Below are 12,186 nucleotides of genomic sequence, written 5' to 3'. Positions count from 1 at the left end.
AGATAACCTCTTTCAGGCTTCCCCCCTTCCCCGCCCGCCCCCCATACACACACAGACTTTGTTGTTGTTGTTGTTGTTGTTGTTCTAGGTACAGATGGAAGTGTCTGATTTCCTAACCATTTCCAGACTTGATGTTAGGGGAAGATTTTCTGTCACAGGCTTAAACCCTCACAACTTGGATAATGTAACCAATTGGGGTTCTCTTTAACTTGGGCTAAATTAGCTCCTTCGTGCAATAAACTGAACAGAGTCATGCTGTCTGGTCTTCAAGTCCCTCATTTAAACAGAGGTCAGCAGTAGACGCCTGGGAATGCCCAGCCTGAAACAAAGCAATAACTTGATGTTTCAGTCGAACCCAGAGCTGCAAGACCACACAGATGGCTATGCCTGGCCAGAAACTCCCTGACCCTCAGCCTTCAGAGGTCCCTGCCTTAAAAGAACGTCCACACCAGACAGCCCTCCCTGGCGCTCACAAGAGGGAGAGGTGGGTAACATGGCCACAGCAGGGGGAGCCACTAGAGGGAGCCTTTGGTAGCAAAAGAAAGATCCCCTGGTGTCAGGTGGACCCTGTGGCCAAGTTTAGAGAGACCACTTCTATTCAGTGAACTGATAGGATTCCTGGCCTGCCGCCCTGGTCTTTCCTCTTTCTGACCAGACATAGCACCCTAGGTAAGGGATGTCCACACTGGGAACACAGAATGTGAAGCCAACCTTCTATCAGAGTTAAATGTTTACTAGCGGCAGCTGCCCAGCGCCGTGGTAAATAACAAGAAACTGGTTTTTAATGTAACATATTTACACTCCACATAAAGCTCATTTTTCAGAAAAAAAAGCAAACAAGTTCCCTTCAGAAGGGGTTTTTCATTGCACAGCCGACTTCCTGTTCAGAATGGGCTCCAAGTACCTAGACACAGCTTCTGCCTGGTGCCCAGGACGCGCTTGCAGCGACCTGAGACTCAGGCTGTGCGCTGCCCGGGGCTCACAGCAGGGACCTCGCGTTTGCGCACTGTGTGATGGCCGGATGCCACCCCTTGCAGAGCAGTTTCTCCACCTGCAGAATAAAGCTAACATTTAACTAGCAGGAGTAAAGGTGGGGACACTGCTCAGGGCCCACCTCGTTGCCCGGGGCACAGTCAACATTTGACAGATGTGGGGCGCCCCCTGCCACCCCAGGTTCTTACCATGTGGCCAGATGCTGCTCCCTTTCCAGCGCATCTGCTGAGCACCGTCCCAGAATCATGCATTTTAGGAGTCGCTGAACGCACACAGCAACTTTTTCCCTTTGAAGCGTTGATAGTATTTATAGATATGCCCTCTCTTTTTCTCAAATATTCACTGCCTACAAGAGGAAAAACCATTGTCTTCTACCTTATTTACTTTGAGAAAGGGGTCATGCTTTTGAGATTAAAGTATTTTTTTTCCCTATTTCCCCTCTTCTTCTCTAGCCTCCAAATCCAGGCTCCCTCAAAGATTTAACTCTTCAATTCTTTATGCCCCCGTGTACACGCACACATGTGTAGACCTGTATACACACACACACACAGAATATGTGTTTTTAAAATATTTTGTTAATCTACACCTGAGGATATTTTTTCCATTGATTTTCAGAGATAGTAGAAAGGAGTGGGGGGAGAGACAGAGAGAAAGAAAGGGAGAGCGAGATTGATGTGAAAGAGGCACCCATTGGTTGCCTCAGCACGGGCCCCAACCGGGGCCAGGGATCAAACCTGCAACCCAGGTACATGCCCTCGACCAGGAATCGAACCCGAGATCCATTGGTGCACAGGCCAACACTCTAACCACTGAGCATACTGTCCAGGGCTGACACAGAATAGTTTTAGCTAATGGTTGCCTTCCAGGTAGACTGCACTTATTACCTCATTCAATACCAGAGTTGCTTCATGCACTCTCCCTCTCTGTTTTCACATGCAGATGGTCATATGTTGGACTGCCTCTTCTTCACTCCCTCAGGCATGAGGTTAAAACCCTGAGATTTAATATGTTAGGGAAATTCTTGGGATTTCAATGCACTACCTCCAAGGTCTCAAACAAGAAAGGATGTTGGTGAGAAGGCGAAGGAATTTAGGTTCTCCTAGAGCCAAATTCTACCACTGCTCTATGAACATAAGAGACTGTTATTTTCATTGTTGTTTTTCTTCCCTATCATTTTGCTATGGATGAAATGCCAAGCAGAAAAGCAAAGTCTGAATTTTGGAATAGGAGCCCCATATCATCTTAATGTATTTTGCCTCTAAGTTTTCATTCACTGTCTTGTTACCATCTTGAATATGACTTTGAAATAACCCACATTCAATTTTAAAAATAAATCCTTTCATGCTGATTGAAGATCTGCATAGATGAATCTTCTGAAATAATAACACCTCCCCAAAAATATATTTGACATTGAAATAAATTATGTGAATTTCCTGTTGCTGATTTATTGCCTATTCAGATGCTATTGGGGTTTGCTTGTTTGCTCATTGGTGTTTGGGTTTGGGGGGTGTGTTTTTCTCCTGCTTTATTCTTAGCTGTATTTCCAAAGCACATGCCAATGTACAGTTGGAAAAGACAGAGCATTCCAGAAATAGGCAGGGGAACCCACTGTGGGACTGAAATTTCGCTACAACTAACCCATATATGGGTAACCTAGTTTACTGTCGCTTCCCCTCTCTGCTCCCCGTGCCTGCCCTGAATTGCCCTGGGATTCACACGCTTCTTCTCATTCCTCTTGGAGCAAGGCTGGCGTTGCTCAGTTCCCAGCCTGCCAGAGCCGCTCTCCAAGAAATTTACTTTAGTTCCATGTAGGGAAAAAGAGTCACGTTTTAGTAACGACCTACACTTGTGGTTTTTTCATTGTCCTCCTGTGTGACTCTGGCAAAGTACATGGTCTCTCTTGCAGTGGTTCTCAACCTTCCTAATGCCGCGACCCTTTAATACAGTTCCTCATGTGGTGGTGACCCCCAACCAGAAAATTATTTTCGTTGCTACTTCATAACTGTAATTTTGCTACTGTTATGAATCGTAATGTAAATATCTGATATGCAGGATGTATTTTCATTGTTTGCGACCCACAGGTTGAGAACCGCTGCGAGAATATGGGCCGTAAGTTAAGTTGAAATGGTTTCCTGGGATCTAAAAAAAAAAATCTTAGATATGTGAAAAGTTATTTATTAATGATTTGCCCACTTTTGTAAAGCTGATGATGTTTTTATTTTTTAATCCAGGTATACTGTGATGTCAGGAACACCTGAAAAAATTTTAGAGCATTTTCTAGAAACAATACGCCTTGAGCCAGCTTTAAATGAAGCAACAGGTAAATACCTAGAACAGTTTGTGTGTTCACTAAATCCATGCAGAACACTGTAAAAAAAATAAATCCTGAGTTCATTCTCAGCGTGTGTAGACAAAACAGTTTCAGAAGGGGGTTGTTGGGTTAACATTCTAAGAGCATCCCTGAGTGGCCCACACAGGGAGTCCTCCTTCTGACCCTCCTCTGCCTGCTCCATTCCTGGCTGTCCTTCGGGAATGGCTCAATCTCATTCATACACACGAGGATTAGGCTTTTATAGGCATCTCTTAAGGTTATCACTTATTTTTAAGCCTCACCTGAGAATATGTTTATTGATTTGAAAGAGAGAGAGAGAGGAACATTGATGTGAGGAACATCGACTGGTTGCCTCCTATGCATGCCCTGACCAGATCAAACCCATGACTGGGATCAAATCCACAACCTATGTATGTGCCCTGACCAAGAATTGAGCCTGCCATCTTTGGTGTTCAGGATGATGCTCCAACCAACTGAGCCACCTGGTCAGGTCTCATAGGTTAGCATTTAAATTCACCTTTACAGACATCTATTAGGTTATCATTTAAATTCTACCTATTCCCATAAAGGATTTGCTGCTGCCTACACAAGAGGTACAACCTCACTCCAATGGAGTAAAATAGTTCTGTCTGTGGTTGTAGAGTCGCGGGCTGCCCCAGGGTGTAACTACCATCACCTATATTCGTTGGCTAGGGTTGATGTAACAAAGTACCTCAAACTGGATGGCTTAAACAACAGAGGAGTATCGTCTTACAGTTCTGGAGGCTAGAAGTCTGAGATCAAGGTGGCGGTAGGGTTGGTTCCTTCCAAGAGCTGTGAGGGGGAACCTGTCCATGCCCCTCTCCTGGCCTCTGGCTTTTAGCTGGCAACCTTCAGTGTTCCGTGGCTCATAGATGCACCACCCCAAACTCTGCCCTCCTTGTCACATGTTCTCCCTAACTCTTCACATAACCTTTCTTCTGTGCATCTATCTCTGTTTCCAAAGTTTCTCTTTTTATAAGGACAGCACTCATATCGGATTAGGGCCCACAATAGACCACATCTCAATTTGACAACACCTACAAAGACCCTATTTCCAATAAGGTCACATTCTGAAGTATTGGGGATTGGGACTTCAACATGTCTTTTTGGGAGGATAAAATTCAACACATAACACTACCTTACAGTAGTATTCACTAAGACTCAGAGATTGGAGGGTGAATAGAGGAATCTTGCGGGTGAACTGAGTGTCCAGTTATACTATCATTCTCCACTTTGGGAACCATCTTGTGTTAACTTTAGAATAGTCTACATTCAACTTAAAAAAAATTATATGCTACTGGCCTCTCAGAATAAAAGGTTAATATTGTTAGCAAACTGAACTACATGAAAGATTTCTCACTAAAAGAAGTTCAAAGACTTATCTAACAACCCAGTGGTAGTTCAAGGTCCATTTCCACCATCTGTGAGTGAAATTACTATTTTTATATACCTTCTAAAAGTATTTTAGCTCTGATTACTTCTTATTTTAGCTCTTCATTCCAGCTTCTCATTTTATAAAGAGATTATCTGAGATCTTTCTTTATATAGCGAGTTAATTGGGGAGTCGTGGTTATAAAGCTAGGATCTCTGGCTCCAGGGCAGCTATTTTTGCCTCCGTATTTGTTGAGTATCTCCCTGGGAAAGCACTAAGCTCAATGCTCTGCACAAGGCACGTGCTGGAGTTTAAAACCAACTAGAGGACACAAAGGAATGTGCAAACAGCTGGACCATCAGGCAGGATGCGGTCAGTGCTTCAGGAGCACTGACTAATTGAAGGGGTCAGGCAAAGTATGGCGAAGAATATAGCCTTCGAAATGGCCCTAAAAACAGGCTGGTGTCTAGTCCCTGGAGCCCGGGGGCAAAGCGTTCCACGCGGAGGTGCAACATCAGTACTGACATAGAAGCGGTCAGGTCACGCCGCTTGGTTTGTTGGGCGATGGTATACAGAAGTGGGAGAAGGAAGGTGAGGCCTAAGCATTTGACTACAGATCCTGGAGGGTCTTAAGTGCAAAGCTACGCATTGGGGAGAATGTGACGGGCCCCATGGTGAGAAACTAAAGGATGCAGTGAAGTGGGGAACCCGTGGCATTTACACATTTACAATACAGAACGCAGAGTTCATAGTCAAACTGGCTTACGTCATAGAAACGAACACCTCGGGTTTGACGGTGCATTTTCTTAATTTACCAAAGCATCTATTTTCTGCCTTAGACCTATTCGTTTCCTAGACTTGTAACTTGAGGGGCCAGCATTAGTCACTGAGTGACTTGGGAAATCATTTTTCAGTCTAAAATGATTTTTAAGACTCAGTTCTCAAGAATATCAGAGTTACTGCATACAAGTAGAGAACAAGGAAGCTCTAGTGAAACATGGGCGCTGGGTAGTTGCCATGCTACGTGGCTGCTCCCCAGCCTTGGAGAGCTCTACCGAAATCCCCGCGTTAGCAAAGTGTGAACTACTGTATAGCACAGGCCTTCTGGGAGCCTCATAAGCAAGGATCATCTCCTCTCTCCTCAGAGAATATCTAAAACATGTAAAGGAGACCCTAAATGTCAAACTCGGACAAACCAAAGTCTCTTTGTACTTAAAAAAGTTCTATACAACTTCTGTCTGCATCCTCTCTGGTTCAGTATACTGGGACTGAAAGACTGGTAACACCGAGTAATGACAGGATGAAAGCTTAGGGTTACACTTATCCCTTATATTTTAATGAGAATAGTGGTATTATGGGACGTGGTAGAGGCATTTGCTGACACCACGGTGGTAATCATATTGCAATATATAAATGTATTAAATCAATACATTGTACACCTTAAACTTACGTAATGTTGTATGTCAGTTATATCTCAATTTTTAGATGAGTATAATAGTTAAACCTTAAATCACTGATTCCAACTTTGCCAATATAAGTTCATTTAAAACATAGACAATAATGTCTATCTAATTTATATAGTTAAAATTTTCACATTTCTCACCATTTTTCTATTTGAAAAGCTATGTGAGTTTCACAAATCTCAGCCAGTGTAGTTCATGGTTTGTTTGTTTTTTTTTAATATATTCTATTGATTTTTTTACAGAGAGGAAGGGAGAGGGATAGAGAGTTAGAAACATTGATGAGAGAGAAACATTGATCAGCTGCCTCCTGCACACCCCCGACTGGGGATGTGCCCGCAACCAAGGTACATGTCCTGGGACCTTTCAGTCCACAAGCTGACTCTCTATCCACTGAACCAAACTGGTTAGGGCAGTAGTTCATGTTTTAACTGAGAGTGCCCATGGCATCTTGGATTCCAAGTTTCATCAGGTGGATTCCACAGGTTCTCAGGCCTGTCTTCATGTGCTTTTCCATCAACACTGACTAGAGGGTGTTGTCTTTGCGATGAAGAACCAGCATGAACTCAGAATGAAGCAAATGAAGCTTATCTTTGGGACTTGCCTTATTACCTACCTACAAAACAGCTTCAACTACAGGACAGTCACCATTTTAATCTACTAGAGAGCTTTGTTTTGCTTCTGTTGCTACTCACAGCCTGTATCTTTTATTTTATTTTCCTTTCCATATTTTGTTATCCTCACCAATTCTCTGCTCTTACCACCTTCTTTTTCTGTAATTCCATCATCCTCTCATCCTTCATTGCTCCCTCTGGAAATAGAAGGTGAAAAAGAGATAAAGAAAAGGTGATATTGACAAAAGACATATGGTGTATAGGTGACAAATAAATGACCATGTTTCTTTGCATACATGGTACTATCCATGGGTCTCTCTCTCTCTCTCTCTCTCTCTCTCTCTCTCTCTCTCTCTCTCTCTCTCTCTATATATATATATATATATATATATATATATATATATATATATATATTTATATATAGGAAGGAAGTTGTTTTTATATGCAGTGCTTCTGTAAAACCATAATTCTCCAAGCCAACATATGCGAACCATTGGTCAAAAAACAAAGAATAGATACACTTGCTTTCCTAGAGATTTCTCTAAGAACCTAATTTCCTTTTCTGCTTTGCATTTTCTTTCCCCTGCAGATTCTGTTTTAAATGACTTTGTTATGATGCACTGTGTTTTTATGCCAAATACCCAGCTTTGCCCAGCCCTGGTGGCCCAATATCCTTTTACTGTGAAAAGTCTCTATTCCCTTCAAGACACTCTACATGTACATGGCCATTACCTCACCCCAGCCTCTGAAGGTAAGTCATGGCCCAGGCAGAGCTGTGCTCCCCCAGCATACACCCCAGCTCTCCTTGGCATGATTTTGCCATGTCATGTTGGAGGATTTCTTCCTCATTACTGGTGCAAAATGGGAATCAAGTCACTTCAGGAAGGTGATACCGGTTAGAGACATACATACCTGGGAAGTAGGCTAGAGAAATGTATGGAGAAGAATCTGGGAGTATTACTAGGGGTAATACTAACCTGGGAGGCAGACATTGTACCTGTTAGGATACTGGGCAGGTTGGGTTGTGGCCTGCTTCTGTTCCTCCTCTAAGCTGTAGTATTAATCAGACCACTAACCCACTGGCTTAAAGACAAGTTATCATTAGGGGATCATAGTCCATCCTCTCCTCTAGATACTGAAAATTCATTCCTTCATTGCTATTTTTACTATCATTACATTTACTTAAAGTTATAAAACTTGAAATTCTAATGGCAGTTCTTGGCAGCTTAAAAGTTGAGTTTGTTTGGGGCAGCTTTTCAGTAGTCGATTGAATTGACCACTTGGTATACCATGTCTGGCTCACAGGGAACTTTCAGAAAACGTAAATTAAGTAAAAGAAGTAAATATTATTAATAAGATACACTCTCAATTTTGGGTTGGGGGCTATGTGAAAATGTATTTTCCGATTCTGCTTTATTTTTAAAGCAACAAAAATGTAGAACCCAAAACACTTTGGCCTTTTGTGAGCGGTTAAATATATTGAAGGAGAATAGCTTTCTTTTTTTCTGGGCAATCCAATCAACATTGGGAATGCTTTCCTTTTTCAGAATTATAATTGCCCTATCTGATTCTCATTTTCTTGTTCACCCATCATTCTCTTTGAAGTCAACAGAATGCGTGAGGATAGGAGATTTGAGTTGAATGTGTTATTCAGAGGGAACTGCAAGAGTGAAATTTGGGTATTTGCCTGGGAACTATCTTACTAAGTAAAGACAGCTTAATGAGACTTATATTTTATATGTTCTTTCTGGCTCATAACCAGTTTTTCTCAAGTAAAATTAACACACTCAGAATCTCTCTGTGCTCTTTCAGCTCCATACACGGTAGTCATTCTTAGATCTTTGAGATTTGTTGGAAGGAAAAATAAAAACCACCATTGAATATACACTAATTTTTTCAACAGCACATGGATAAGCTTAAGTCAAACAAAATTAAAAGAAGAGTAAGAGAGTACAGTGGACTTAAAAACCAAAGGAAGAGTAAGAGTACTGTGGGCTGTAAGTCATATCATCTTACTACTCAAGCCCCCAACACTAAGTTTATTTTTTGCAAATCCTGATTTGTTCATTTATTAGCTTGTTCTCCTCCAGAGTTGATTGAAAACATTCGTTACCACTAACCTCTGTTTTTAATAAAAAATCCTAAAGTCCTGGCCATTCTAGGTAGGAAGGTATGGCAGTAATGATGTTGGGGGCGAGGGGAGGTGGAGACAGGGAGGTGAACAATAGAATCAAGAGGAACCTGTGAACCCAATCCTAGTTCTTTTCTCAGGTGATACAGGGAACCCAGGGTGGCTGAGTATCATCTACCACCTAGTGCTCTAGACCCCCCTCATCATACCTGGCCCTGCAGGAACCTAGATTCTCTCCACTGTTCTATTTGGAATCAATTACTTACGTGTCAGGCGCCATGCTAAGAGCATTGGCCTGTAACATACCACTTCCCCATACAGGAATCTGTTGGGTTAGTATTAGCTTTATGACACAAATGAGGATTTTGAAGTTCAGAAAAATGGAGTGGCGTGCCCAAGGCAGTGACAGAGCCATGATTCACCCAGGTCTCAGCGTTCCACGCCTGGGTATGGTGGTTTTTTCTTTATAACTTATTTCCTTAAAAGCTTATCCTTTAATTACCATTTAAGAACATTTTTTGACATTGTATTGCACAACTGAGGTGGCTAAAACCAAAGTAGGCCTAATTTATTGGAAGCAAATAGATGGAGTGTCCAATAGAACATTTGTAATGATGGGAATGTTCCACATCTGTGCTAGCCCAGTAGCCACTGGCCTTGAAATTGGCTACTATGATGGGTGAACTGAATTTTTATACTGTATTTAACTTTCATTAATTTAAATAGCCACTTGGGCAGCCTAAGCCTGGTTCTTAGATACTGGGAATAAGAGCCTCAAACAAGAACTACTGTTCTGTAATGCCCAGGGAGGGTGTGCCTGGGAGGGCGTGCCGGAGAGTTTATCCTGCTGCGTGCAAGCAAATGGAAGTGGCTCTATCCCAGAAGGCCATACATATCTAAGTGCTTCTACATAATGCTAAGGATTCAGTTTTTAATCCCCTTCTATCTGGGGAGATGTTATATAAGCAACCTTTCTTTGGTTATGAGTAACATGGGACAACCATGACTGGCAACGAAAGGAATCTAAGAAAAATATGGGGTAACTCAGAGAATTGAAGGAATCTTGGAAGAGCCCAGGCCTTAGAAAGGGGCTCAAGGCAGCAACTGAAGGCAGTGCTGTTGGGGTAAACCTGCTCCAACATCCTGGGCCCTCACCTCCTCCCGTATCTCTGGGAAGCGGGGGCCAGTTGGCCTAGCTTGGGTCACTGCTGACATCTTAGTCAAGGGAAGGCAATGCCCTTTACTGGAGGGAGACTGCCTATGAAGAAAAACAAAGTGCAGAAATAGATGATGGGCAGACAAAAACAGCATACACATAAACCGTTAACACCACATACACAGCGGCGGGGGATACAATGTAAAACTGAACAAGGGAGTTAACCCCCATGTTCTGAACACGGGATGTAAGGATATTAAAATACTTAACCAAGTTCCATTTAAGCACCCACGTTAAAGTGCGTTGCTTTGGCTGAGTGTTTTCAAAGTACTTAATATGTGACTTTTCACAGCAGCCCTCTGTAGAAGTCAGTATTTTCAGTCCTCTTTTTCCAAATCAATAAATTAGAATAATGAAAAATTATGATTTGCTCAGAGAAAGATAATTACTAGTACAGAAATGATTTAATTCTTGAGCTACTGACACTTATTTCTGTCCTTATTCCACATTGTGTTTCTCCTCCAATTTTGCTTTTAGCACAGAGGAAGGTGGTAGAACTCTGTTTAACATTAATATTTCAGGCCTTTTATGTGCTAATGAGAGAGAGTCTCTATTCATAAGATATGCTTGGGACATGATTTGACCTGATGAATACAAGTGCTTTATAATGAGTTTTTAAAATTATATTTGTTCAGTTTCTGTACTTTTCATCTCCAGTTTTTTTAACCTTTTTTAAATCTATACTTAAAATTCAGTTCAATCTTCCATTAGTCTTTAAAAGGAAAATTAAAACCAACTATCACCTCACCAGGTATTACTATTGTTAACATGTTAGTATGTATCCTTCCAGTCTTTTTAAAAAACAAATAGATTTATAATTATACATACAATAATGGGATCATACTATAAATAATTGTGTGTGCTTTGTCACTAAACAATATTTTATGAATATCTTTCTTTGCCACTAAATACTTTTCCACACCATTTTTCTAAATATAGATAGCTTTGTCATCTTTAAAACTAAAACATTCTCACTGTAAAAAAAATTCAATTTACAGAAAAAGAGAAGAGAGAAAAATTCATCCAGTCTCTTACCACTGTTTTGTGAAAAACCTTCCAGAAATTTTATATAATTTCATATACATGAGATCATGTAACATGTGGGGTTTTTTGTAATATTTTTTCCCTCTTACTGGTATGTTGTGGATATCTTTTCAAATATGTGTGTGTGTGTGTGTGTGTGTGTGTGTGTGTATAATTTTTTTCAGGTAATTCCACAAACATTTATTGGGCACTTACAGTGTGTCATACAGTGCTGGGCAATAAGGTGACAAAGATGCATGAAAAAAACGCTATCATTTTTAATGCCTCAATATTATATGGCAGATATGTCATAATTTACTTTCTTAGCCCCTTCCTATTGGATATTTAGATTATTTTCACATTTTTCCTGTAACAAATATAAGGGGATGAATCTACGTCCTTCCAGCTAAATCTTTGCCTACACAGATGATAATATTGCTTTAAATTTCTAAAAGTAGGCAAAAATATGTAATATGTTAACATGTTTGGTGTTCATTACCAAATTGCTCTCTGATTGTCTTAATTTCTGTGTTTCATGACTACATTCTGCTATATTTTTGTTTATATACAAACATAGTCAGTCCTTCAATTCAGTATATGATCACAACTAAGTTAATATTATTTTGAATTTAATAACTGTATCCTTGATCCAGAGCATTTTCATACATTTACTTTATCATTCTAACACCCAGCCCCCACTTTGAGGCAAAAAATGGACTGGTATGATAGTTATTTCATTTTACATGTAGGAGAAATCAAGGACATGGAAGCCAAATAATCACCTAAGATTCCTCACATACTGGCAGAAACTCCAGGTGGCACTAATGAGAATCTAGACCAGTGATGGCGAACCTATGACACGCGTGTCAGAGGTGACACGCGAACTCATTTTTTTGGTTGATTTTTCTTTGTTAAATAGCATTTAAATATATAAGATAAATATCAAAAATATAAGTCTTTGTTTTACTATGGTTGCAAATATCAAAAAATTTCTATATGTGACACGGCACCAGAGTTAAGTTAG

At 40.8% G+C, this 12,186-nt stretch overlaps 1 protein-coding gene across 14 annotated transcripts in view; it reads left to right on the top strand.

The window, feature by feature from the left end:
- Positions 1–12,186, top strand: part of RAPGEF4 (Rap guanine nucleotide exchange factor 4) — a 259,224-nt gene that overhangs the window by 203,197 nt on the left and 43,841 nt on the right. For all 14 annotated transcript variants that reach the window (XM_059704059.1, XM_059704060.1, XM_059704063.1 and 11 more), the window contains 2 exons: positions 3,225–3,313; positions 7,382–7,460. In XM_059704059.1, coding sequence (XP_059560042.1) covers positions 3,225–3,313; positions 7,382–7,460 — 168 coding nt within the window. The remainder of the gene's footprint in view (positions 1–3,224; positions 3,314–7,381; positions 7,461–12,186) is intronic.

The sequence above is a fragment of the Myotis daubentonii genome, chromosome 7 (genome assembly GCF_963259705.1).
Source record: "Myotis daubentonii chromosome 7, mMyoDau2.1, whole genome shotgun sequence".
In the NCBI taxonomy this organism is placed as follows: domain Eukaryota; kingdom Metazoa; phylum Chordata; class Mammalia; order Chiroptera; family Vespertilionidae; genus Myotis; species Myotis daubentonii.
This window is presented reverse-complemented; position numbering and strand designations above follow the sequence as displayed.